This window comes from Alosa sapidissima, chromosome 21 (assembly GCF_018492685.1).
Source record: "Alosa sapidissima isolate fAloSap1 chromosome 21, fAloSap1.pri, whole genome shotgun sequence".
Classification (NCBI taxonomy): Eukaryota; Metazoa; Chordata; class Actinopteri; order Clupeiformes; family Clupeidae; genus Alosa; species Alosa sapidissima.
The window spans coordinates 11,297,331-11,324,775 of NC_055977.1; the positions used below are offsets into that span (position 1 = coordinate 11,297,331).

Consider the following 27,445-nt stretch of genomic DNA (forward strand, 5'->3'; position numbering starts at 1 on the left):
TTGAATTAAAAAAATCTTTTTACTGAGATATTTTAAATCATACAGGAAAGGGCAGCACTGGAGGAGGTCCCAGCAGTACACTGTGCATCCAACCGCACTGTTTTTCTTGGTCTCCCTTCACACTCTACTCAGATCTACAGCATGGACAAATGACTACTGCTATTATAAATGTAGATCTGTCACTTTAGTGTATCAATAGTTACAAATAGAAAAAAAAAAAAAAAAAATATCACAATCTTTCGGTAGAAAATATATCTCCACATACAACACAGATCAGAACTCTGCACCGTCAACACTCATCTCAGGGCTGTAACCAGAGCACGATCAGAAACAGACAGACATTATCTATTTATTTCAAGATGGAATGTGAAACAACAAGGGCCTCAGAAGGCACAGACTCTTCGACTTTTCTTTTTAATTCACTGCCGCCACAGAGCCCAGGGACGACGGGGATGTTCAGTGTACCGCAAGTCTCTGGCCCTAAAAAAAAAAATCAAATCAGTCTGATGGATGGACATGTGCAGCTGTTGCTGGCCCTGTGTGACACAGTGTGTGCATAATGTTGGAAGCTTGGTGTCTAAGCCACCGCTGCAGCTCTTCACTGCTTTTTGCACCTCCTACTCTAACTGCAACCCAAGTGCAGTAGTCTGGACAACACGCAAGCAGGAGAGTTAAACAGAAAGAAGAATAGCATATTAAATCCCCATCTGTTTCCACATCTTCAAACAGGGTCCGTTGTTCATACTTGTGCGTTAAGTGGATGTACAACATCGTAAAATGAGTCCTGGTTACTTTTCCATGAAAATCATTCTCATCTGTGTTTGCATTTGTGTTTGTCCTATCCATCATGTGTATGTGTGCAAGTGTATGCGTGTGAAGTGATTTAACAGAGAGGTCTGTTTGCGTGCTATATCTGCACATGCGCTCAGGTCAGTTCAGTCCGAGTCCTGTTCGTCAGATGAGGCTGTCCGTTGAGTGCTGGGCTCCTGTGGCAAGTGCAGCTCTCTGACGGTGAGGATGCGTGTCAGCATGGCCTGCAGTGCATCCCCATCTAGTGGTGAGGAGGAGAACCACATGGGGCTGTTGGGCACGCAGCAGCGCTCCGGTTGCAGGTAGAAGACGTTGGTGCGCTGCTTTACTGACGGTGAGCTGCATTGGACAAAAGTAAAAAAGTGTGTGGTGAGCATTCTGGCGCATAATGGCTGCCGTGCATCACCCAGGTGGGTGCTACACATTGGTGGTGGTTAGTGAGGTCCCTCCTTCCCTGTGAAGGATGCTTTGAGTGTCGAGCAAAGCGATATATAAATGTAAGGCATTATTATTATTATTATTATTACACATATCAACACTCAACGGGGCAAAATATTTCAAGTGGATTTGACTTGTTGTAATGTATGTATCTAACATATCTAACTCTAACTTAAAAAGAATCAAGAGCAGAAAGCACTCATAGAAATTCCACTTCAAATAGTTTCACACACAGTTGAAACTAAATACTTTGCAGCATACAGTATTTGTCAAATTGTTGAAGTGCAACAGATTGTCACTGGCTTGAATTGCTCACCATTTGGAAAGGTAGAACTCATAGAACCTTGAATTGCTCACCATTTGGAAAGGTAGAACTCATAGAACCTTGAACTGCTCACCATTTGGAAAGGTAGAACTCATAGAACCTTGAATTGCTCACCATTTGGCAGTGTTGGGAGGGTTACTTTCAAAACGTATTCCATTACAGAATACATGCCCAAAAATGTAATCTGTAATGTATTCCGTTACGTTACTCAATCTGAGTAACGTATTCTGAATACTTAGATTACTTCATTGAATTGAATTGCATTTTATAAGTGTAGGAATGCGGCCATCAAATCCTGCTTAGGCCTGCTAAACAGGCCTATGCTGGTGTGTTCTTCTGTTCCAAATGGCTGAAGTGTTAGGCCCACATAGGAGAATGTAAAGTCAACTAAGCTACCTGATACAACTTTAAAATAGCAAGGTGACCACTAAAACTACAGCAGGCAACTAGGCTAATTAAAACAAACAAAATAAATAGGCTACTTTAAGGGTGTAGCCAGAAATTATAATTAAGGTGTGCCTGTGAGATTTTTCGGTGGCATCAACCCAGTACAAGTGAGGGGCGCATATGACCGGTGGAACGCAAATGACCTGTAAATGTAAACATGGGCTACTGTATATCAGTGCTCTCAAAATGAACGTGATCGCGTAATAATGACAATCAAAAACCGTACGTTAAAATATGCTAGGCCTACTCGCAAGAATAATTCTTCAGAGGCTGCACCATATAATTCATTTTAAAACGTAAATGTAGATCTAATTAGAAAAAATAATAATCCATAAAGCTATTTTAAGTTAAGATAAAAAACGTAGAATGGAGTGCCTATTTTAGAGATTGGTTTTATTGTAGGTCTGAACTAGGCTTTGCTTAGGCCTATTGCTTAGCAAACTGTGTAACCGATTGGCCGAAGTAGCCTATTAATACTTGGGAAAATATCCTTTGAACAGACATCAGGAACCACGATCAGTGAGGAACAGGAGTTACCTCCACTTACTTTACTCCTAATTTGCTGTGCAAACAGTCATTTCAGGGTCTCCGATGGCGTGTCCATAATGCGCGCTGGCTGCGTTTTGAGGCTAGTGGCTTGGATTTAAACATGTAAACAATTTCATCATAGATTGCTTTCAGGAGCTTCTGGGAAATGGAGTTGCTTTAATTTATTTAGAGAGTGAACAAACTTATGAAACAGAAGTATCATCATGTAATCCATTGATTTCAACAATGTAACTGTATTCTAAATACCAACTATTTAACTTGTAACTGTATCGGAATACAGTTACTCATAATTTGTATTCTGAATACGTAACGCCGGTACATGTATTCCGTTACCCCCCAACACTGCCATTTGGAAAGGTAGAACTCATAGAACCTTGAACTGCTCACCATTTGGAAAGGTAGAACTCATAGATCCGGACGGGACAGCGGAGAGGGTTCTCCGTGTTCTCCTGCATCTCTAGAACTGGCTCCTCTTCTTCATCCTCCTTCTTCCTCTTACCTGATGCCTCCTCACCATCTGTACCTAAAAAAAACAAACAACAATAAAACCATGAGGACCTAAACACAAAGAAACAACTCCACACAACATTGTCTACTTGACCACGCTCAAATCCACTGTCCTACAACCAGGGCTTTGAATCAGATTTTTTCCCAACTGGTTTGTTCCGAAGAGAAACAGATTCGGTTCAACCCTAATACTGACATTCCTGAACCGGTTAGAACAAAAAAATAAAGTTCCCGAACTGGTTAATAACGTTCCATGTCAGCTGCGGGACATCGCTTTTGTTCCGTGAACCGGTTCAAAGCCTTGCCTACAACACACACTCAGTCTCTCTCTCACCAACACACATACAAACACACACACACTTCCTTCAAGCACACTCCCTGCTCACCTTTGGGCGACTCTTTGCGGTTTATAGGGGGGTAGAAGCGGAGGCAGGCAGCCTTGCTGCTCTTGTGTGCGCGCGTGCAGCGCATGACGTGGGCGAAGGAGAGGCGTTGGTGCTGCTGGACGGTGCGCAGGCCGAAGAATTTGGTGCAGAAGAAGAAGATGGTGTAGAGCAGCACGCTGGGCGAGTAGGCGCCCAGCTGCTTACACTCCCACAGGTACTCCTCCTCAACGCGAGAGTGGATATAACCTGCAGCACAGTGGACAGTGACACAGCTTAGAATATGCATTTTGTGTGAGTTTGTGAGCAGGCTTGTGCAAAATTCCAGAATTGAATTGAAACTGGCTCTTAAATTCCAATTCAATTCTTGAATTTCACTTGCATTTCAATTGAGGTAGCAAACAGGAAGCAGAATTGCCATTCGAATTGTGCACAACCCTGTTTGTGAGAGTTTTTGGGCCTATGATTTTGTTTTTTAGAGGGTTGACATATGCACATTAACTGAGCACTATGCCTAATGGTATATATATATATATATATATATATATATATATTAAAAAAAAAAGACCAGGACATGATAACAGGAATAGATCATGGACAAAATAAAACATACACTAATATGGATGACAAAATCCAAAAGAATGTGGTGGTGTTTTTAATAGTGTGTATGTGTGTCTTACCGCCTGGTGTTACCACTGGCGCCCAGTCCTGGAGTTGTTTGGTTATTTCCTGTGTAAACTTGTTGTAGAACAAGTCTGCAAAGATGTTCTCCATGCGCCCATTCTCAAATAGATGCTACACAAACAACCAATTATTAGAGGTATCGTTATCGCCATTATGAAAATGTCAAAAAAAAAAAAAAATCTCCAGCATTGGAAAAAATGTTTCCGGCAGTGGAACATACTGTCAAATATGTAAGTATTAAGTATAAATGTGTGTGTGTGTGTGTGTGTGTGTGTGTGTGTGTGTGTGTGTGTGTGTGTGTGTGTGTGTGTGTGTGTGTGTGTGTGTGTGTGTGTGTGTGTTCTACCTGTTGTATGCCCAGGCACAGGTAATAGATGCTGTCAGGCCTGTATTCGTCACCCCCGGGCCTCCGGACTTCACTGATGAATTTACACAGGCCGTAGCTCAGCTCAGCGGTGCTACACTGCAGCAGATCCTCCTTCAGAACTATGGGCCGTGCTGCAAACACATCACACCCTCAATATACATTTCAGCTGGGCTTACATAGGGATCTAGTCTCTCTGCAATCACATCTTAAATAAGGCGCTTTACTGCAGGATTACACACCTAATCACTTCAAAGTCTCCTAAAATCCAAATTAAACCAAGGAAGCAAATATACACACATACAATTGTTCTGTTATTTTCTTTAATCGTTTCCATATATTTGGATTATCTCATTCACTGAGAATTTAGCAGACAACCTTGGAGAGTGTAGTGATATTGGGTTTTCTTGTGCTGTAGTGCTTTGATGATGGAGTATGCAAACTTGAGTGAGTGTGTGTGTGTGTGTGTGTGTGTGTGTGTGTTTGCAAAATTTGTGTTGAGGCATAGGGGCACTCACATCCAAACCGGGGCATGGTGACATCAGGCTGGGTCTTCCTCCACTGCACCCACTTCTTCCAGGCCTTCACCCCGTACACAGCATGCAGCTTCCCAGCAGGCAGAGGCAGAGCAGCCGGCTCCACTGTGGGGCGCTTACGGGATAACTGCTTGCACACACACACACACACACACACACACACACACACACCACACACAGAATGCAGACAGCACACACACACACACAGAATGCAGACAGCACACACACACACACAGAATGCAGACAGCACACACACACACACAGAATGCAGACAGCACACACACACACACACACACACACACAGAATGCAGACAGCACACACAATGTAATGAGTATATCTACTGAGTCTATGGAATGTGCCAGATGAACATGCAATGATTTTATTAATTACAAACAACTGATTATTGATTTACCAGTGATCGGCATGGACACGTGTGTCTGTACATACCCGTTTTTTCTGAGGGAATCCATCTCGGACTCTGCGGCGTGGTCTTTTTGAGGGAGGTGGTTCCGGGTTCTCAAGTCTCTCTGCGGCTGTCTCCAGGGCTTCTGTTTTACATGACAACACAGTAACACCATAAGAAAAGGCCAACGGTTCCAAAAACATATAGCAAGCACATCGTAGTACAAACCACAGCTTGTGATGCTAAATGGTCTCCCCCATAAATTGACGTTTTCCTGCAGATGTGGGTGTCATTATGTGAATGTGTGTGTATGTATTTGCATGTGCATATTTCCTACTGATACAGACGTTTGCCACCAAGCATGTGTACCTCGATATATGTTTTACCATTACTAGTAGAGAAGTCTTAGTGTGTGTGTGAGAGTGTCTCACCAATAGAGAAGTCTGCCTCCAGGTCGATGTTTTCCTCTGGGGGTTCTGACGGGGGTGGGTCAAGAGAGGATGTGGGTGTGTCAGACGGCTGAGCAGAGAGCAGGTCATCGTCCCAGCCCAGAGCATCCAGATCAAAGTCTGGAATGGGTGGGGGACTATCCGGAACTACAAGTGGGTTGGGGGTAGAGAGCAGAGGACGTAAATCAGAGAGGAGGAGCTTCATGAGCTATGAAGATGTGAAGTTGAGGCTATGAACATATTAGGTTGAGGCTCTGAAGATATGGAGTTCTAATATTTATCATTCTGCTAAAATGAATTGTTTTCTTCTCCAGACACCAATTCAAGCAGGTACAGTCAGTACTTAATGAATTAAATTCTATCCCTAGACTAAAATCTAGGTTACTTGTATTTATATTTTGTGATGAACTAACTAAATATGCGTCTTTTGCAACAAAGTATATGAGCATTACTCCGATACAATATAGAGGGAATGCACAGACTAAAATCTCCAAATTTCTGTAGCATAGCAGCTATTTTGCGTTTCAATTTCAGATGGGGCTTTTCTCCTTCCCAAAACAAGAACGTTGCTAGGTCAGTAATCGCCTACAGATGACCACTCAGACAAGGCCAGAAGTCCTGTCCGTCATGTTATGAGGTTATGTGCCATCAAAATGATTTGGGAAACGAACGTCAAAAAACTTTTAAGGGTGCCTTTACATAAAACTGCAAATCTTCAGACAACAGTGACAGCCAAAATTAGCTTCCAAAGTGTAAATACTTTGCTGTTAAGATTACTACTTGAAGCTCTCTCTTTCTCCCCCTCTTTCTAGACTGACCATCGTCTGGGGAAGTGCTGGCCACTGGCATCTCCTTCTCATCCTTCTGGTTGTCCTCAGCGACAAGTTCGGCCATGAGAATGAGGTCAGCTTCCAGCGGGTCTGTGGGGATCTTCTCCTTGATCTGCTGGATTGTCTCAACAATCCGCTCTGCACTGTCCAAAGTTGTAGGCAGGAACAAGGGCACTGGCACCTGAGAAATACAGGCACATAGTCAACAAATAAAGCTATAAATGAAAAAAGACCATGGGCCCAATTTTGAAAAGATGGTCATCTAACATTCTAGGATTTTCTGTGGCACTTGTTTCCTCTCATTATGATTACGGATTTAGCTGAAATAATCTAGCCTGGCTAGCGCCACCACTTCTCAATGAGACGTGGTCTGGGAACCAAACGTTCATTTTCTCGTATTTGAAAAAAATGCCCAGATCCGTTTATTGGTTGCCACGGATGTCTATCAAATGCGTCTGTGCATAGCTCATCATCGTCTTGCTTTCCCCCCTGTTCTGTGATTGGTTCCCTATCTCAGGCGAAAATTTGCTCCATGGTCTCCAGGCTGCCTTAGCAGCGTGAATCAAATCGCGCGCAAGGCAGCATGGGAACACCCAGGCTAGAAATAATCACTTTTTAATGCAGTTTGTTTGTTTGTAGGCCTGTAACGTTAAACAGGATTATTGAAAAAATGCTCTATAACCATGAAATACACTTTGAGTAACATTGCAAGATATCGGCATTTGCAAAAATCTGCGCTCTCCGAGTAGCCTACCCTTTAGTTGATGTTATAAACAAGCTACTATGAAAAGTTACTATGAAAAAACTATAACATTAACTTAATTCTTAATCATTTTCCACATCCCTCCCTGTCCGTTTACCTTTGCAAAGGAGCAAACTCACTCAATGAACCAGTCATATTTTTTTTAATCCTGCGCTGTGGTTGGTCTAAAACTTTTCAGCTGGCTCGAAGCTCATTGGCAACCAAACTGAAGTGTACCAAAAATGGGCAGCTAATGCAAAATGCTTACACAACACTCATTATGCTCCAGATCAAATGTAATGCCTGCCCTCATACAGTTTCAGTCATTTTAAGACGTGTTACTGCATTAAATATCAAAAATGAAATATAAGTATAAGTATATATATATTCTTTTGATCCCGTGAGGGAAATTTGGTCTCTGCATTTATCCCAATCCGTGAATTAGTGAAACACACTCAGCACACAGTGAACACACAGTGAGGTGAAGCACACACTAATCCCGGCGCAGTGAGCTGCCTGCAACAACAGCGGCACTCGGGGAGCAGTGAGGGGTTAGGTGCCTTGCTCAAGGGCACTTCAGCCGGGCCTACTGGTCTGGGTTTGAACCGGCAACCCTCCGGTTACAAGTCCGAAGCGCTAACCAGTAAGCCACGGCTGCCCCAATATCAGGCATATTAAATATCAGGCATATTAAGACTTTAATACATAAAAAGGACAACAGAAGAAGCAGTAAATGACCCCACATATTTAAGACTTAACTAAGTGTAATTTAAGACCTTATATGCGATACCTGAAAGAATTTAAGACTTTCTACGACCTAAAATTAACAATATGAAATGTTAGACTTTTTAAGACACCGCGGAAACACTTTGTGTATGTGATGGTTCTATAGTGAAAACAGCTTTAAAAGCTCAGAGGGTGATTTCAGTGGGGGGTGGTGTTGAGGTACCCACCGGCAGTGGCAGACTCAGTGGCTGAGGGGCATACTGGCTGTAGAGGTTCATGGGTACTGGCACAAATACGGGCACAGGGACGGGCAACACCAGCACATCTGGATATTTGTGCTCTGTGGAGATAGAACACAACAAAAAACATCAACAACTGTGCAACAACTGTGGTGCTATGCTGTGAGCTATGCTGTGTGTGTATGTCTGTCTATCTCAGCCATCTCTCTTCAGGTGTATGCATGTAGTATGTTGGATATATGTGCATTTGTTTGTTTGCTTGTTACCTGTTTGCGTCTCTATAGTCTGGTGTGTGGGCTTGCAGAGTGTGCCTTTGGTCTGTGTGAGTGGCTTGCAGAGCAGCGACTTGTTCTTCAGCACCCTGGGTGGAGGGGGAGGGGGGGCCTTCACCGTGTCCGTCTGTGTGCTTGCCTGGAGGAGGCAGGCAAAACTTCACTCACACAAACGGCAATCTAGTGCATCCACACACACACACACACACACGCACACACGCACAAACACACGCACGCACGCACAAACAAACACACATTGTTGGGAGGACACAGCAAGCACACTTACATGTCCAGTGTTCTTGACAGGCATGTTTGGTACCGCACCTACAAGATAGAAAACATATCAATAGGCAGCCATTCAGACAAACACACCCAAATACATAACCAAGACATGACATGGCGTCATGGGGAAAGTTCTTTAAAACATACAAACAAAAAATACTCTCTCTCTCACACACACACACACACACAGCTCGTTGGCCTTTACCTTGTAGAGTAGGATTGGCCAGGACACTGGGCTGTCCATTAGGAGTGCTGGACAGTGAGATGACATTGGCAATGACGGGTGTGGCCTCTTTAGAGACCGGTGGCTTTTGAGCTGTAGGGGTCGACGTGGCTGACGTGACTGACGTGGCTGACGTGACTGACGGAGAAAGAGAGAAAGAGAAAAAAAGAAAGAGAGGGAAGGACAGATTAGATGAGAAAGAGAGAGAAATGGACAGTCAGCAATAGATTGAAGGTAAAAAAAACGAGTGAGAAGGATAGACAGACAGGTAAAGAAAACGTATAGCAGGTTGGAAAAGAGACAGCAGGATGGGATGGAGTTAACAAATGACAAACAAAAAGTAAAGACAGGGAGCATAAGACCAAATTTAAGACACCACATTTTAACCACATATATTAGAGAAACTGACATTCACTGAACATTATCCTTTAAGTCAGCGGTCCCCAACCACCGGGCCGCAGGACATTCCTAACCGGGCCGTAGCCTACGACATGAGTTTAAAAAAAAATGCATGCAAACTAAACTAAGTTTAATTCGCAATAATGTCACGTTTTTACATGGCATAGGCCTATATGCAGTTGTTTGATTGCACGCATGTTTGCATTTTGCAAGGTCTATTTTCTTACGTCTGTCTGTCCCGCCTTCAACACTTTTACATATTGCCTTCAGCGCTGCGCAGCCTCAGGTCAGCTCACCTCACTTGATCAGTTCTTGGCGAACGGTAGTGTCACACGAAGTTAGCTAAACTGCTAGAATGAGCAACAAAAAACAAGCATCTTTAGCAGGTCACTGGCCAGAGTGTTGAGTTGCGAGAGCAGAAAAAAAGTCACCGTTAGCTGCACATTTTAGTGATCAGGACTGGGTGTCAAAACTCGCTTACCTGTGTGACATATTCGGGTTGCTTAATGACCTCAACCTGTCACTCCAGGGGAGAATGACGACTGTCTTTAAACTGGCAGATAAAGTCGCTGCATTTAAAGCCATGCTTGATTTGTAGGGACGACGAGTGGGCCGGGGTGTATTTGATATGTTCCAAAAAGTAGTGGGGGTTTTGGGAGAGACTGAGGCAGGGCCCTTTCTCTCGCAGCTGGTGCGCGATCACCTTGTTGCGCTCTCAAATGAGTTTGAGCGTTACTTCCCATCCTTCAAAGATTCACGGCAAACCAATGAGTGGGTCCGCAACCCATTTGTCAATATCCCGAATAGTCCTAACTTGTCAGCGCAGGAGGAAGAGCAGATGATCGAAATTGCAAATGACGGTGGTCTTAAGAGTGTGTATGAGGAAACCTCTCTGGCGGGTTTTTGGATCAAAACCAAAGCAGAATATCCCGAGATAGCCGTAAAAGCGCTGAAAACGTTTCCCACCACGTATCTATGCGAGGCCGGGTTTTCGGCAATGACTGCAACTAGACAAATTGCGCAATCGACTGGACATTTCAAACACACTGAGGGTGTCACTGTCTTCCATCATCCCCAGATGGAAGCTTCTTGTTGCAGGGAAACAAGCAGGGCTCCCACTGATTATATTCGTAATGCACGTTTAGTTCCCATGTTTTGTTCCCATATTTTGTTAAGCATGTTCACACTTATAGATGTAGCTTCAAGTTGTTCAATAGTCATAGTTCATATTGTTCAATTTTCACTTCTTCAAGTTCACGTTTTTCACAAGAGATCTTACCTTCACTGTTCATACATAACTGGAGCTAGTTCTTTTCAAGTTATGCATGCACAACACATATGGAACATGGAACCCCCAAAACCCCCCCCGCCGGTCCGTGAAAAAAAAAATAGGAATCAAACTGGTCCTTGGTACATAAAAGGTTGGGGACCCCTGCTTTAAGTGTCACAAATGAAAACAAAACTGCTAGGAGAAGCTGCAGCTGAAGGCTGCACATGAGCAGAAAAGGTTTCAGACTCTAACTTGTGTGTGAGTGACAATGAGCTTGGCCCAGTGGCTGTGTGTGAGGATGGGCATGGCTGTGAGTGTGCATCCGGCCTGCGAACTCACCCTTGCTGAGCGGCTCTTTGTTGCCATGCTGACTGCAGAACAATATGAGGCAGTGGTAATTGCAAAAGTGTTTGATCTCGCCTAACCAGCGCAGGGACTCGGACATGGCCCGAGCACGCTGGCACCACGCACACTTAGCCACCTAGGAGAGGGAACAAGGGGCAGGACGTTTATTACGGTCAGTTGATCTAGGCCCGACCCTTGTGTTGTAAGGTAACCCGTGATTCAGCTACCATCATAAAAAAATCTCTCAATGTATACAATGGGTACTACAACCTTTATCCTAAATCCACAGGGCTAGTTTTATCCTAGATACTAACTCTACCACCATCACCCTAGGTTATCTAAGATAAGGTTATGACCCTGTGACCCCAGTTTGTTTATTTGTTTGTTTAATTTAAGCCATTTCAGCAACTAAGGCTATTTAATGGCCAGAACATTGTATGTTAGAGAAGTTTCTTAAAATCTATGCTAGCTTTTCTATGCTAACTTTCAAAAGGTGGGACTATCATGTGACCCCAGGACTGACCTGGCAAAACAGCAGTGTGTAGGCGGAGACACACTCCTGGCTGCAGAACTCTTCCTGCTTGCCAGAGAATTGGCTGGAGACGACGGACGGGGAGATGCCTCCGCAGTAGCGGCAGTTGCGGCAGTGTTTGCGGCCCCAGCGTTTGGCCAGGTCGTGCCTGTAGAGTAGAGTGCATCCTGTGGGGGGGGGGGGGGGGGGGGGGATCACAGAGAGGAGCAATCACCGTCTGAGACAACAGTAGAAACCAGACTGCATAACATGGCACAAGGTGGGGTGACAGGCAGCATAGTGACAGACAAAGACACTGACTGGACCAAGAAAAAAGTGTGTTTAAAGCATGGTGGCTGTAAGGGAGAGAAGTGGCCGTGTGTGTGGCCATGTGTGTGTGTGTGTGTGTGTGAGAGAGCGACTGTGAAAGGCAGACAGGCGGCTCACCCTCGCTGCAGAAGAACCGGTCCACACCACAGACCTTCTTCACGTCCTTCACACCTTTGTCGGCCTTGCAGTAGTCACAGCGGCTCGGAAGCTGGCTCGCTTTTCTGAAGTCCTCTGCACACTGCTTCCCACAGAGCACGAACATCCTCCCCTGGAGAGACACAAGGCCACCCAATCACAAACACAGCACTAGCAGGGCACAGCTAGCAGCATTTTCCTACTGCTCAACCTCGGTGTTCAGGAACGATAACTATAACCATAACTATAAACGGGTTTCCCGTTTACCAACAAAACTAGATGCGCGAGCAGCCGTGGGGCAGAAGACGCTTGGTGGCCGTCCACAACGTTATAAACTTAACCTAAATAATCGGCTGCTGTAAGCTACAATCGGAATTTTTTGTATACCCCTGTTGTCTCAATGATAATAACATCTCATTTCAGGCTATATTTCAGAGTTTGCCGTTCATTTGCATTAATATAACATTATTTTTTGTCATTTTTGGCAAAGACATGCATTCCGTTAGGGATATTGAACATTCTCTAACCATCGTGATTTCGAAATGGTGCAGTTTTCAGCACAAAAACTCATTTTATCCTTTTTTAATGGAGAGCATTGCTCTATGCTGTTTTCTGGTGTTTTCTGCCTCTTAGTTGCGCACGCATGTTTTCGTGACGTTGCATAGAAATCCATGGATAACCATAACGATAAGTGTCTACACTGACCAACGATAAGCAAAGTCTCTCCTTGTGTTAATGAATGTGATGGCTAAAATTTGATGTGTTCTGATTGGCTGTTAGCTTTTAATCGTTCTCAAATTCGCTCTGAATGTGACCCCCAACGATATCGTTCTTCACGTCGTCATTCATATTAACGAGAACGATATTATTTTATAGTTATCGGTGTGAATGGCCTTTAAGAGGTGAAATGAGTAGAGTACCTATACACCCATCTGTTGCATACTTTATTACTAACAAATGAACATGTCCAGTTGAAACAGAGAAAATGCAGATAAGGAGAGTAAGAGGGGAGGCCTTCGTGACTAAAAGATAGAATAGAATAATAGTGGATCTGTTGACGAGATGGAGGATCTGTCTCTGTGGTGAGAAGTGACTGTTAAGGGAACATACCTTGACCTCCACAGTCTCTGGCTTGGTGCTGATGGTGCGGTTGCATTGTCGGCAGGACAACTTCCCCATCTTAGCGGATAAAGCAGCCTGGGGAGGAGAGGCTGAGGACTGGGGTGCCGAGGTGCTGGGTGCCACGTCCACTTTAGCCGGCGCTACGTTCAGCTTTTGTGCATTGGTCTTGTTGAAGTTGTCCTGAGGACACAAGCACAGGTTTTTAGTTCACCTGATGCGCAGGAATAACCCTGACTGAGGTATTGATGTTCAAAGGTGTGCATGTAGAGTCTAAACATGCCCAGTGTTATAAATATGTTTAACGAACACTTCATCTTCAGTTTGTTGAGATATTCAGTTTCCGTTCAAAACGGTGATGTATAATGCGTCAACCATTGATGTCTAGGTTTCAATGTACAGTACAGGCCAAAAGTTTGACCATTTACATTGTAGATTCATCAAAACTATTAATGAACACATGTGGAATTATGTACTTAACAAAAAAGTGTGAAATAACTAAAAACATGTCTTATATTCTAGCTTCTTCAAAGTTGCTATTTTTTTATTTTTATTTAATACCATATTCAGCAAGCCATAACTTGACAAATATTCATCTGTGGGCCAAATAACTTTGCATTCATTCATAGTTTTGATGCCTTCAGTGAGAATCTACAATGTAAATAGTCATGAAAATAAAGAAAATGCATTGTAGACAGGTATACACATGTAGACAGAGATATTCTGCTGTAAAAGATCTTCAGGACACAAACTCAAGCTACCAAACTACTCACATAAAATAGAAATGAGAAGGCGTGGGTGAGAGGACTTCAAAGAAGTATGAAGTGTCTGTGTTTGTGTTCGATATACCTGAAAACTAACAACACAGTTGAAAGTGCAGAAGTTCCGGATGGATCCGTCGGACATGGCGAGGTGATACTGAGGCACTGCAGTGGTGCCACATCTGTCGCATGGCAGCGAGGTCCCTGGGGGGAGGAAAATCAGGGTTCAGAGGAAAGAACAGTGACAATGATGATGTCTCTATTTGAGTGTGGACAGTAGTCTCTATGAGATGACTGTGTGATACTATGAGAGTGGTTTTGTTTGGGCTTGCCAGTGTCTACTCCAAGTGCCTATTCGCCTTATTCACCCGGCGGCCATTACGATGATGGTGGTAATGCACTCCGTTTGCAAACTGCTAAAAAAAAAAAAAAAAAAAAAAAAAAAAAAAAAAAAAACCTCACTGAAGAAGAACAGGCCAGTGAACCCTTCTTTTTCGGTGAGCTTTTTTTTGGCAGTTTGCAAACGGAGTGCATTACCACCACCATCTGCTGGACTGAGGTGTAAGTGTACCCCTCAGCCTCGTAATGGCCGCCGGGTGAATAAGGCGAATTGTATGTATACATATGTGAACGTGGTTGTGGAATGGACCGTGGTTGTGGAATGTTTACCTGCAGAGCTGACCGTGTGCACTCTGTGAGCAGTCACACAAGTGGCAGAGCAGAAGAGTTCCGTTTTGCCTTTGTTGTCGACACCCTCGACCATCTCAGAAGAGGGCCGCAATGCCTTGCACATCGCACATTGCACAGACGTCAGACTCTTCTTCAAAAGAACACACACAAACACACATACACCAGATTTACTATGTTGCCAAAGACCTCCCGAAACCGTCAGTGGAAATCAGGACAAGTGTGTCTCTGTTTTGTGTAGTACTAAAGGCCATGAACCATGAGGTTTGGTTACTGTACTGTACATGTTAGGGAACAGAAAGGCAAATGAGAGAGGCCGAGTGAAAAATACAAAGAGTACACAGTACTTTATTAAAACATTGTCTGACTCAAATAAGTGCAACAGTTCTGCATATAAACGTTGAAGCCTCAGTGAGTGCCTTGTCAGCTACAAGACACTCACCATTGCATTGATCAAAGAAAAAGAAGTCAATGATCAATGACTCCCTCTCACACAATCATCTCCAACTTCACACACCAGCTGTCCCAACCCAGCATTAGAAAAGGTCATAACATTGGCCAAGCTGTGGCACAACTGGCTGGGTCACCTGCACCGTACGCCGGCGACCCGGATTCGATTCCAGCCCCGTGGTCCTTTCCGGATTCCATCCCGACTCTCTCTCCCACTCGCTTCCTGTCATTCTCCACTGTCCGGTCACATTAAAGGCATAAAAAAAAGCCCCAGAAAATGTCATAACATCAACAGTATAACCACTTTATAACCAGTGGTGGCTGGCAACTTTGGTTTGGTGAGGAGGGCAGTTTTGGAACAAGCAAACAAACTGAAGCAGCACCTCAGTGATGATGAGCACCCTGTGATGTTGCCGTGGCAGCTGCCGCCAGCACTAGCTGAACATGAACTGTGCCTTCCTTTCATTCTGGGCAGCAAATTTCTCAATGACTTTCTGGTTGAAGTCAATCATCTCAGTCACCAGTCTATTCTCCACTGAGAGCATGGCTAAGGCATTCAGTCTCTCCTGGGTCGTGGTGTTTCTGAGAAACGTCTGAATTCTTTTCAACTTCAAGAAGCATCGCTCAGGTTCTGGAGTGGTCATGGGCATGGTGATGAGGATCTTTAGGAGAGTGACGGTCTCCGAAAATACTTCTTCAAGAAAATTTTCCATAAACAGCTGGAAGAGGTCTACAGCACCACGACAGGCTATGAACTCTTCCTTGCTGTAGATGACACTAAGCTCTGCCTTCAGCTTGTTTCCATTAAGCATTGGGTAGGCCCTCAAGGTGCTGTTAAGTGCATCTTCAGGAAATGTTGTCTTATAGAATGGAAACTTGTCCGCCTGCAGCAAGCTGGAACTGACTAGGTGGGCCGTGAAGTGGAAGCGTTCTTTAGTGTGTCTCATTATGGCATCACACACCTACAGAGAGAAGAATAAAAATTAAACAAAATACATATACATAATATGCTGTAAATGGATATGCCCAGTATGTCCATTTCACCTATAACCAGCAAATATTCTTTCTAAATATGGAACTTCAGAGGTAATGACCACATTTACATTCCAGGAAGAGAGATGCTGCCATCTGTTGTACATAGGTGAATATGGAAATGTTGAGGAGTCTTTGCTGAGAGAACTTGAGCAATAATTTAAGTTTAAAATATCTTGAAATTAAATGTTGATCATAAATTTGATGTAAATAAAAACTGTCTATCTAATGCAAAGTACAAGTGTCTGAGGGCATTCTTTCAGGTTCACGGGTGATGAATCTGACATTTTTATTTCTAATACCCAATAACTCTAGCACACATTAGAGCTGTGGCAGTGTGGCAGAGCAGAGACGGTTAAAAAAACATTTGAAAAAGGGTGACATTCTATAATGTGTTACAAGTATGGGCTTAACAAATAGCAGGGGTTATGGACCCTTTCAAGAGAGTTCCATTATCAGCATCATAGTTGGCCCCACAAGACTTCCGTTTTAACATTCCATATGTTATCTTAATGCAGAGGAAGTAGATTAGGGCCCAAATGGAACATTAAAGCATTGTTTTTGTTTTTATTGTTGAAAGGGTCTATAGCCTACATTTGACCAGAAAGGAACATGTCTTCCTTCTGAAAGCTGACACAAAATCAAACAATATTTGATCATTTAACTTCAACTGAACAGCGACAGGTCTTGGTAGGCAGTAAACTCAGCAGACGTTAAAACGGTAGCCTACTGTTATAGCCAGAGTCAGTCAGCATCATGTAACATTAATGGCGTTAGTCATGAATCCTGTAACATATTATATCATATAACAGCGATGGCTTATTCGAAGACGATCTGCATGGATATATAACCACCCAGAAAAACTCAGAATGTGAGTGATAAAGTTCATTAATTGTATGAAACTTTTTATTAGTTATCCATTGCATCATCGCCTATATTAGGCTGTTATGCTAGCTCAGCCTTTAAATATGTTGTTATTTTGGTCATGTGGACTTGATTAAACGGGTAAAGATAATTCATAAACTGCTTATTTCTTACATGACTGAAGCAGTAGCCTAGGTTCAACAGTGGTGTTTGAGGTTGCTGTGTTAAGTTGTTGTGTGTGATCGCTAAACAATTAGGATCAAATCAGTTTATTTTGACATAGCATTCTACGGGAGTTAGCCTGACCTGTAACGTTAGCCTATAGCACATAAGCCTATTCTGTTTTCATTTATTAGCATTTGTTGTGATTATATAATTAAATGACACTCATGATAACTTGAAATAGAAGGACAGAAGATAGGTGATTGGTGTCCACAAGCACGAATTTCACGAGACAAATTAGAACAAACTGTTCCGGTAAAAATAATCTTGCCATGTTTAAAATGCTGCACTTTTTCCCTTCATAGCCTATCTCTGGCAATTCATTTTTGGATGACTGTAGATAGTAGTATTTTAGCCTACGTCTTCGTAGACAGTAGGCTACACCATTAGGCTACCTTGAGAATAAAAGACTTCACAGCTGCTAACGATCATCCTCCACAACCACGAGGATAGGTAGGCTAAACGGTCGTTCGTCGCCTTTTTGCTTCTTATTGTAAAACCAACTGTTAGGGCCTACACAAGTGGTCGGCATCCCGGTCAATATTTGATATTAACATTTCAATTTTGAAGCTATTTGTAACTATGTGTAGCCTATGCAACCCGACTGTTGTAGGCTTGCCTACCACTCTCTGCAGTGCCTTGCCTACCATTCATGCCTACCACTCTAGTTGTAAACAAACGGTCACATGACATTATGACGTAGGTGCAAAACCTTAATACAATGCATCTCCCTTAAAGGTGTGCCACTAAATAATGCAAAACATTACTAACTACTGGATTGCTAAGCTTTTATGCATAAATCACTGCAGAATAAAATGTAGAAAAAGTATGACTTTTTTCACAGTGGTCAGAGCGAAGGCATCAGGGCATCATAAGTAACATACAGTACAACATGTCTGAAGAAGGAAAGATCAGGGAAAAGATGTAAACTTCTCTGTCACATAGACCTGTTCTCACAAGAGTGCACAGCATATTTGATCATACAAATTGTATTCTTTTTCAATAAAAAAACATTAGATAGATGGTGAGGTGTTTCCTCATTCTGCAATGTATGTTTTCCACTATCCAACTACAAGCTGTAGCAAGCCTACTGTTACAAGCATTATTTTAAAATATCTAAAACTTTTACTACAAACATTAGAGCTAATACATAATAGGCCAGTTCCACTGATAAAATCTTGATTTTTTTAACAATTAATCTTCCATTTCTAATTTTACACTAGTTGAAGAACTGCTACTTTGGGAAGTATGCTTTGGAATCATCTTCAACTTCATCTTGATGTTATATTGAAGGTAGGTAAAAAGTTGGCAAACACTTAAAAAATAAAACAATACTCCCCAGTGTAACATGAACTGAGACGGATTTCTACAACATAAACTCATCTCGGCTGCAATACTCCCCGGTGTAACATGAACTGAGACGGATTTCTACAACATAAACTCACCTCGGCTGCAATGTCTTCACACCCCTTTGGAGTAAGTCTCCGACGCCTCTTTGTTGGCGGAGAGTCAGCTACCCTGATTAGCTCAACCATGGAATGGAGAGAATTTCTGCAAAGAACAAGGATCATTTAGAATAACAGTAAAATGCAATAAGAACAATAATATAATAATAATAATAATAATAATAATAATAATAATAATAATAATAATAATAATAATAATAATAATAATACCTGTTTTTTTGTATTTCCAGTTGGAACCGCTCCATGCTCTTGTTGATTTGGACTGAATCTAGGTTCTTTTTCTGGAGCTTGGCATAGAGGTTATCTACACATGGCATGATGTGGTAAAAAAGCTCCAGATAGAACTTAAACTCCTGATCCTCCAGTAGCATAGCGAGGGCTCCTGCTTCTCGGACTGTAGTGGGGTCAAAGTCACCCGAGTCTCGTATGCTCTCAAAACACTGAATGAGTTCCTCTCTGTACTCAAACACAGTGTTGATGGTACGGCTGGCAAAGTTCCATTTGACAAAAGAGGATTTAGGCCATCTATGGGCTACTACCTTATCAAGAACACCTGTCCGCTTGGGTGACCAGGAAAAAAAGCTAGCAAAACCACCAAGGTCAGAAAAAAAAATTCTCACTTTAGATATGTGAGAGGTTGCCTGTTGCATGACCACACTGAGCTGATGAGCATAGCAATGAATGTAGTGGGCATTTGGGTACTCATCTTGTATTTTTTTCTGAACACCTGCAGTGGTACCTTTCCTACCGCTGTCTCCATCATATGCCTGGCAGATGAGCTTTTTTTTCTCATCACCAGGAAGTATGGCAGCAAGACGCTCCTTTAGTGCCCAAACAACAGACTCGGGGGTAGCGGACTGCAGAGGAAGGAACTCAAAAAACCTTTCCTGCACGCTGTTCTTGTCATCAATGTAGCGCAGCACAAGCGCAATCTGGGACTGTGTGGCAGAATCCAATATCTCATCTACCTGGATTGATAAGAAAGCACTGGGCTTCTTTCATGATGTGTTTCATGATGTGTACAACATACAGTCCAGTAACTCGTTCTGCACAGTTTTTGCAGTTCCCTTAAATACAGTGTTCTCAAGGTGCTCCTTAAACACTCCATCAAGGGAAGCATCAAAATCCACTGATCCACGGAATATCCCGGTATTATTCAAGCTCTCACACTCATCATGTCCACGCAAAGCCAAATCAAAGGCACCACTACATTTCACGCTGTCTATTATTCTGGACAGGATGTGTCTGTTTTTGATCACATCTTCATTGTGTCTTCTGAAACCAATCCTGTAACCTTCCTCTAGCTGTTCAGCAAGGCTAGGCTTGCCCAAAAAATAAAGCTTCATACTGTTGTCAAGGTGGCTTCTGTTACTTTCATGCCGTCTGCACTTATCCGCAAGATGTTTCAAGTCTTGTACCCCCGTCTTTGTCCAAACCCCTTCGGTGCCAGGACTTTGAAAAAGCAAACAGGGAAAGCAATAAAAGGCATTCCTGACACCACATCCAGCTAGCCAACCCCGCTTGTCATAAAAAGAGCGGGAGAAGCTGCGGGTGTAGGCTCGGCTTCGGTTATTGGACTGCTGCTGGATATGTAAATCTGGTCTGTCAGGCCCAAGCTCCTTTATCCTCCGTCTTTCTTCCAGTGAACGGCTTGCGAAAGGGCAAGTTTGTAAGGAAACAACTGAATTTTCTTTGCTTTCCGTGGTTCCACTTGAAGTGTCCATCTCCTGAAAGTACCGGTGAGTTAGCCAACGAACAGAAGTGACTGCTCCGCATCCGTAGCTCAAGCATTACAGGCAACTAGATCATCTTCAAATCAGTTTTCATAGTATATAGTCATGTGAAGGACTGATAAACACGCTTAAAGTTCCACTTGTACTTGTAGTTACCTCAGCTATGCACTAAGCCTATACGGTTTTAGGGTCCAGGTTGAACCACCCCACAAAAAAGTAAGAAAGCGTTCACAGCACAAGGTCACCAAGCACACTAAGATGTTGTTCATCAGTGTTAATTATGCTCATGTAAGTGTTTGTAAGATTTTTGCATGGCTTTTGAGTTGTTATATTGGTAGTTTTCAACCAAAATCTCTTATGAAAAACAACATTGGGAACTCAGATCAAATTAGGTCCAAACAAATACCCCCTCCCCCACCCTCAAAAGAAAAAATAGAAATGGAAAATCTGAAACAAGATCAGCTTCAGCTTTTCAAGGATGACAATAAGCCCTTTGGCTTTACTGTGTTTATCCTTTTGACCGATAATGTACAGACATTTAATTTATTGATTGATTTTTATAAGAAACATCCTTTTTACAATAATGTCAATAAAAAAAATGTAAAAAAAAATCAATTAATCAATTCATGTTTGCTGTTCAATAGAAGTCGTAGGATTTATTGACATGCGCCTCTACCCCAAAAATAATATTTATTCACATAGAAACAAACTAAAACAGCCAATAACTATTGAATAAGCTTCAAATAATAAATTTTTCATGCAAGCAGCTACTATTACCCTAAAAAACAAAAACAAACAAGCAAAAAACAGACCTTCCTGCTTTTCTCTACCAGGATAATCCAAACACAGTTGAGAGAACACTTCCCTGAACTTTCCAAACCTCTGAAAAAGCCACCCCAAGCACTTCCACTACAGTACCAACACAAATGATCCACTGTTTCAACTGGAGAAAGAGGAAAACATCAAGGACGAGATCAAGAGAGAGAGAGAGAGGGGGAGAGAGGGAGGGTGTACCTTGCGATAAGAAGTGATGCAAGTCTGGCTACAGAACTTTTTGCTGACGTTGTCGATCTGCAGCGTGTGGCCCTGGCCTCCCTGATAGCAATAGCTCCCGCAGTGGGCACAGCAGTTCATGTTGAGCTTATTGGAGGAGCGGAAGCCCGCAAAACACTCGTCACTGCACAGCTTGTGCGTGGCGCCCATGTAGTTCACCTCATGTTTAGTCTAAGAGAGAGGGAGTAGGAGAAACCCATCACAAGTCACGCCTTGAAGGGTACTTTGCATGCTCTTAGAGGTCTTTTACTCTTAAAAATGTTATCCTTTACCTATGCCTTTCTAATTGAGTGGCAAAGGCTGACTATACAGTATTTCGGTGTTGCTTCAAGATCACAAAAGGGAGTGATTTATTTGACTGACTGTTGAGCTCCAACAATCTACCAACAACATTTCGCCAGAATGAAGGACTCCACCTTTAAAGTCTTGTAGAAGAGAGGCGTGTCTGCCAACACTTACCACCACAACTTTATGGCAGTTGCTGCATCGCGCTCTGGGCTCCACTGTGGAAGGTGGTGATGGGGTGACTTGGGGAGCAGAGGCGGCTTGGGCAGCCAAGGTAACAGATGTGGCCGCTTTGGGTGTTGCCAACGTTGCCAGGACACTGTCCCGTTTGAAATTAAAGGTGGAGAGGCACTTCTGACTGCAGAAGTCCTTCATTAAGCCTGCCTTGTCCACGGGGGCAATGATCACATCCTTTGGATTAAGGATCACCCTACACAAAGAAGTAGTTCACGCACATTGAATATAAATCCCTCATATGTTGTGTCAAAAGTCAGTCCACTCAGGGCTTACACATTTTAACAAGGACTAATGAGTGCTCCAGCTGCCATTACAACTCCCAGAGAACACATATCCAGCTAGAGCACTCAAAAACTCAAAACCGACTCAGACTTCCTGATCTACACAACAGTGTTAGTCTCATCGGGACTGTAATGGTGGAAGAACAACAATGCAATGAAGATAAAAGTAGCCGTGTCTTGCACAGCGACCTGTTCAGGGACCTTTTTAGAGGACATAGCACTACTTGAGAAACCTTACTTGAGGCAGAAGTGGCAGGTCCTCTTGGAAGACTGTTTGATGAAGGTGCCTGTGGAGCCAGTGAGGCAGGTGGTGGAGCAGTAGAGCTGAGGCGAGCCCTTGCGCTGGTACGCCGTCTGGCCCTTCAGCAGGACCTTCTGGCAGCCCGAACACACCACACAGAGGGCGCTCGCCACGGGCAGCTGCCCTGGCAAGGCTGAGGCAGGCGCTGCAGGCTTCACGGGTGCCGCTGGCACGGGCGCGTCTGCTTTAGCAGCTTTGGTAGGCAGAGAGAAAAGAAAAATGTTTTGTACATGGAGGGCAGAAGAGAGATAATTGGCTTTGCATCTATGATACTCCTCATTACTCCAAAAACGTGCATTATTCAGTAGTTCTGGAATGGGACCTTTACTGAATATGTTGATGAGTGGAAGAGTGGATGAAGTCTCACACAGCAACTGTGCAACTCACCAGTAACAGCAGGCGTCTGTCCCACAGAGAACACGGCACTGATCTTAAACTCATCAGACAACTTCTGCTGAACTCCAAACTCCTAAAAATACAGAGGCACATCAAGAAAAGTGAAAGTGTGGTTATATGAGAAACAAAAGGTCTGTGTGTGTGTGTGTGTGTGTGTGCCTGAGTGTTATGACGCTGAGCATCTATCCCTCAGTGGAGAAGAGAGTGTGCTGTACCTCTGCCGAGTCGGGCTCATCCTTGATCCCGTCTGTGTTGAAGGGTGCGAGCGCCCGATCATATTCCTCGTCCTGGGGCTCGTCCTTGATGCAAAGGTTCAGCTCTGCCGCAGGCATCGCGTCCTGTGAAAAGCACAACAGGTCAGCCCTCATTCAGCACAGTAATTCAGGACCATGTACACTATACATAAGACTGGACCATACCTGAGACGCTGACTCTAATGCACTAGTTTCCTGATTGGCCAGTGCCGGAGTCTCTGCAAATTAACAGAAAGCATTCAGTCATATTTACATATGGTTATATAAATGTAAGCACAAAAGGCACAAGTTAAACCAGATAAATGAATGGGTCAAGGGCAGGACGAGGGCTCTCATTCTAACTTAGGGCTACCTGTGCTGTTCCTGGGTACATCAGGGTTCTCAATCTCCTGCTTCAGGCCTAGAGATGAATTCAGATGGAATACAGATGAACTCTCATTCACAACTGTCTATACAATTACTATAAGTAGGTAAAATGATATTAGCATTTTAATCAAGTATCCTCAGAAACCCTTAAAAAATACTTATCATCCATATCATCTCATAGAAAAAGGTTACAGAACAGCCATAAGGAAAAAAACATATAGCACTGAGACATATGACACAATAACAATTTCACAAAGCTTCAGTTCAAGAGGGAGCATAATATTCACTGTGTTTGGTTTGTAGCTACACATTCATGCACAAAACACTGACATATTAACATCTTTGTGTTATCTCATGAATTAGGTATGACTGTTAGCCTCAGTATTTACCTGAGTCTGCTGTCTTTGTCTTGTCTTTCCCATCTGACGATGAGTCAGTGCTGTCCTCCATAACCGTCTCCACGCCCATGTCCAGATCCTCGGTGTCGGTTTCCGTGGCCACACTGGTCAGTTTGACGCCATGCCCAACCATTCTCTCAGAGGATGCCTCTGAGTGTGAGGTGTCAACCGTCTCGACGCCCATGTCCAAACCTCCGGTGCTCATCTCCATGTCCACTCCCATGTCCAGGTCGGCAGTGTCCCCTCCTACGGATCCGCTGGGTTCAGAGTCCATGCTGATTTCTTCCTTAATCTCACTGATCACCGGAATCTCCAGCACGCCAGACACACTGTCCTCTGACTGCCCATTCACCTCCATATCACCCCCGTCCAAACTTTCAGTTGCCCCTCTCAAACACTCACCACTTACTTCCACAATCCCCTTGGGCCTATCCTCCTCCAGAACCTCTGCTGTTTCCTCTTTATCTCCTTCCAAAGTCTCAGCACCTCCTTCTGATCCCTGCCCCTGGGGATCCTGTTTTCCCTCCACTACTCCCTCCATAGCCTCAGTGCCCATCTCCTCCTGTCTGTGCTCCTCGGCCCCAGTGGCAGCCTTCAGTTCTGTGGGAGGGGTGTGAGAGTGAGGCTCTGGTGGTGTGCTGTCGCTGGCTGCCTCCTGTGTCATGGTGCTGTCTCCAGTCTGAAAGGAGCTCATCACCCCACCGGGGTTCCCCTTAGCAGAAGCTGCAGAGTCTCCATTTGCACCATCTCCACTAGTGTTAACAGCATCCACACCATCTGTCCTGCCATCACCACCCTCTCCTTTGGGAGATTTACTCTCATTAGAATCATCTCCACTAGGTGTCTCTATGTTTCCAGCGTCCCCTTTGGATGAACCTGCGTTGATAAGTTCTCCACTGGCACTGTCTCCGTTTGCATCATCTCTGCTTGTAGTTTCTCCAGAGTCTGAGATGCAGAGTCCATTATTCTCTCCACTGCCGCTGTGCTCTTCCGTTTTCAGACTCTCAATTCCATCCATCGCTCTGCCAGGCTCACAGTGAGCTGAGGGGGGAAACACAGTTACAGTATTTATGCAATATGGTGGTGGTGTGTTGAAGTTAACGTTATGTGAAAATTCAGTTTGTTTTTGCTCTCAGCAATTAAGACCAGAGCGCCCCCCAATGTTCCCTCCAACAAAAACACGATCATGGCGCGAAATATTGGAGAAGCAGCAGGAAACAAACCGAGCGTGTCTTGGGGTTAAACAGCCTGTAAATAGGAACACAAGGTCTAACACTTAAGCCTGAAACAAATTCCTGTTTTAATAGAGGATTATGGGTTGGCTTCAGTGTTCTACCAATTTCAAGTATTGTGTGTCTTGCGGTTAAAAGATTAGTGGTTGATAGCCCACTATGGCTGGCGAATTGGTAGAATCATGACTACTTTAGCCTGCTAGCATGTTTGGGACAGAATATTTACATAACAATATAATGTCTATATTGGAAGATCGAATGTGTCAGAAGACGCACAAGAAAATTGACAATTTTATCTGACGCAAACTTTCTAAGAACTAACGTTAACGTTACACATGCAACCACATTGCTAGTTCACCAAGTTAATTATAGTCAAAGTCTTTCTTACATCTGTTACAGTCGACAACACCACGACAGTTGTGAGTATCGCTAAATGTACTGCACATTATATGATGTTTACTAACTAGTGGTACTTCATTTTAAGAGCCCTGGTAGCCTCACCCCACTGCTGAGTTACCCCGGGGAACATGCATGTTTTTGGCTAACGTTACCATTGCTAGCTATCCACTGTATTGCTGTAAACAATGCGTTTTATCCACAGCAGTTGTTCGCTACGAGACTTACCGTTCCAATGATTTCTCCACAACAACTTCCAATGTTTTCTTCAGATATATTTCTGCAATGTTATTCCAAACAATTACCAACAAAATAGAACACTGCATTGGACAAAAGCTACCAAATGCTAGTGAATGTTGCAAGAGGAGGGTCTCTGCACTTCGCTGATCTGCTTCCGCACCATGCACCTCTCTTGTCCACCAGCAGGCGGCATACAATTGAAATAAATTGAAATATGCTGACTAAAGTCTTGCTAATTTTCAGTTGCACTCGGTTATTTAACCGTACTATAACATAGGTAGCAAATTAATATCACGCTGTATTTTACGAATGTTTCCAAATCATATTTGAAACTGCTCCCACCAAGGGTACCCACGTGCCTCCGCGCATGCGCGATGTGGTGTAAATGTGGCCCCATTCACCACCTCTGCCTATAAGCATAGGCCTACACCTAAAAGCACATTTTATGCTACCTTTCTACTTGGCTGCCAGAAATTGCAATGAAATGTCACAACTAGCCCTTTCCTGACTTGGAGAAAACTGAAAAAGCTAAAGAAAAAAAATCATATTCCGTTAAGGCCTAAATATATGGCTATATCTTTTTTCTCGCTACAGTGCTTCATACATTTGCAATAGTTCTCTTTATTGCATGTACAACAGATGAACAGAAGAACAGACCTTTTGGTTTTTTGTGGTGTGTTGTGTTGTTACTGTTGACTGTTAGTGTGTTACTGCATTTCAAATGTTAGTGTCTTAATGGTTTCTGGTCTATATATCTGACATTTTTGTGACAGGCCAGTTGTTCAAAAGGGATATGTTCGGATATCGGCTATTGGATTGGATCAGATTTTGAAAAGGCGTTGTTTTAAAGCAGGGAAAGGGATTCTGAAAATCAGATCAGATCATGTAATCTAATTTTAGTTTTTATCATGTATTTGCACCTGATTTATTTAACTGTTACAGAAATAAAGAAGACAAAGTAGGCCTATAATTGTTTGTATTTATCTATTTGTTGTAAATTAGTTGAAGAGTCTGGAAGCCAGCCCAAATTAGACACCATTTTCAAGATGGTGGCAGTCAACTTAAGATATCTTTGGCTGAAGTAGTTTCTCTAGCTAGCACATCAGCCAGTGAAATGAGGCAGTACTTCCTGACGCTCTCCAGATAATACCTTGGTTAATGGTTATAAGTAAGCTGGTTCATGTTCAATAGCTCTCTCACCTTGTGGTTACTGTGAGAAAGCAAGCAACTGTTCAATATTGCTAAAACATGTTCAGTGTAATACTGAGAAATATTTCAATCAAGCAGAATTATACATAACAGACATAGGTGCCTTTGACCATGTAAGGAATACATGCACATTCGAACACAGCAGTTCTAAGTACACAGTTCTACTAAGTACTAACTGGAGAGGATATCCCTAGAACTAGGCTACACAGTTCCTAAGTTTTTTTTTCTTTTTGCATTTGCAGTAGCAACTCTGAGATGACCTG

At 43.3% G+C, this 27,445-nt stretch overlaps 2 protein-coding genes across 6 annotated transcripts; both read right to left on the reverse strand.

The window, feature by feature from the left end:
- zmym4.1 (zinc finger MYM-type containing 4, tandem duplicate 1) lies at positions 1–26,213 on the reverse strand. Of its 5 annotated transcripts, none has more exons than XM_042076718.1 (29): positions 25,962–26,213; positions 24,097–25,146; positions 23,694–23,741; positions 23,507–23,559; positions 23,303–23,425; positions 23,079–23,160; positions 22,629–22,884; positions 22,047–22,302; positions 21,549–21,758; positions 14,750–14,897; positions 14,169–14,284; positions 13,311–13,502; positions 12,183–12,333; positions 11,748–11,923; positions 11,219–11,360; positions 10,607–10,610; positions 9,193–9,353; positions 8,992–9,029; positions 8,700–8,844; positions 8,422–8,534; positions 6,715–6,907; positions 5,879–6,043; positions 5,492–5,592; positions 5,026–5,170; positions 4,490–4,641; positions 4,140–4,254; positions 3,463–3,708; positions 2,957–3,092; positions 1–1,149 (listed from the first exon to the last, which is right to left on the reverse strand). In XM_042076718.1, exons 2-29 carry the CDS (start codon positions 25,121–25,123, stop codon positions 936–938), a joined length of 4,908 nt encoding a protein of 1,635 aa, XP_041932652.1. In that variant the 5' UTR covers positions 25,124–25,146; positions 25,962–26,213; the 3' UTR covers positions 1–935. The 5 variants fall into 5 exon arrangements, with proteins under 5 accessions (XP_041932652.1, XP_041932651.1, XP_041932655.1 ...); XM_042076717.1 differs by having other exon boundaries at positions 14,750–14,900; positions 25,962–26,211; XM_042076721.1 differs by lacking the exon at positions 10,607–10,610 and having other exon boundaries at positions 9,193–9,330; positions 14,750–14,900; positions 25,962–26,211.
- Positions 15,424–18,908, reverse strand: LOC121695666. Its single transcript, XM_042076722.1, has 2 exons — positions 18,781–18,908; positions 15,424–16,179 (listed from the first exon to the last, which is right to left on the reverse strand). The coding sequence occupies exons 1-2, from the start codon at positions 18,904–18,906 to the stop codon at positions 15,652–15,654; spliced, it is 654 nt and encodes a 217-aa protein (XP_041932656.1). The 5' UTR covers positions 18,907–18,908; the 3' UTR covers positions 15,424–15,651.
- Positions 26,214–27,445: the final 1,232 nt, after the last annotated feature.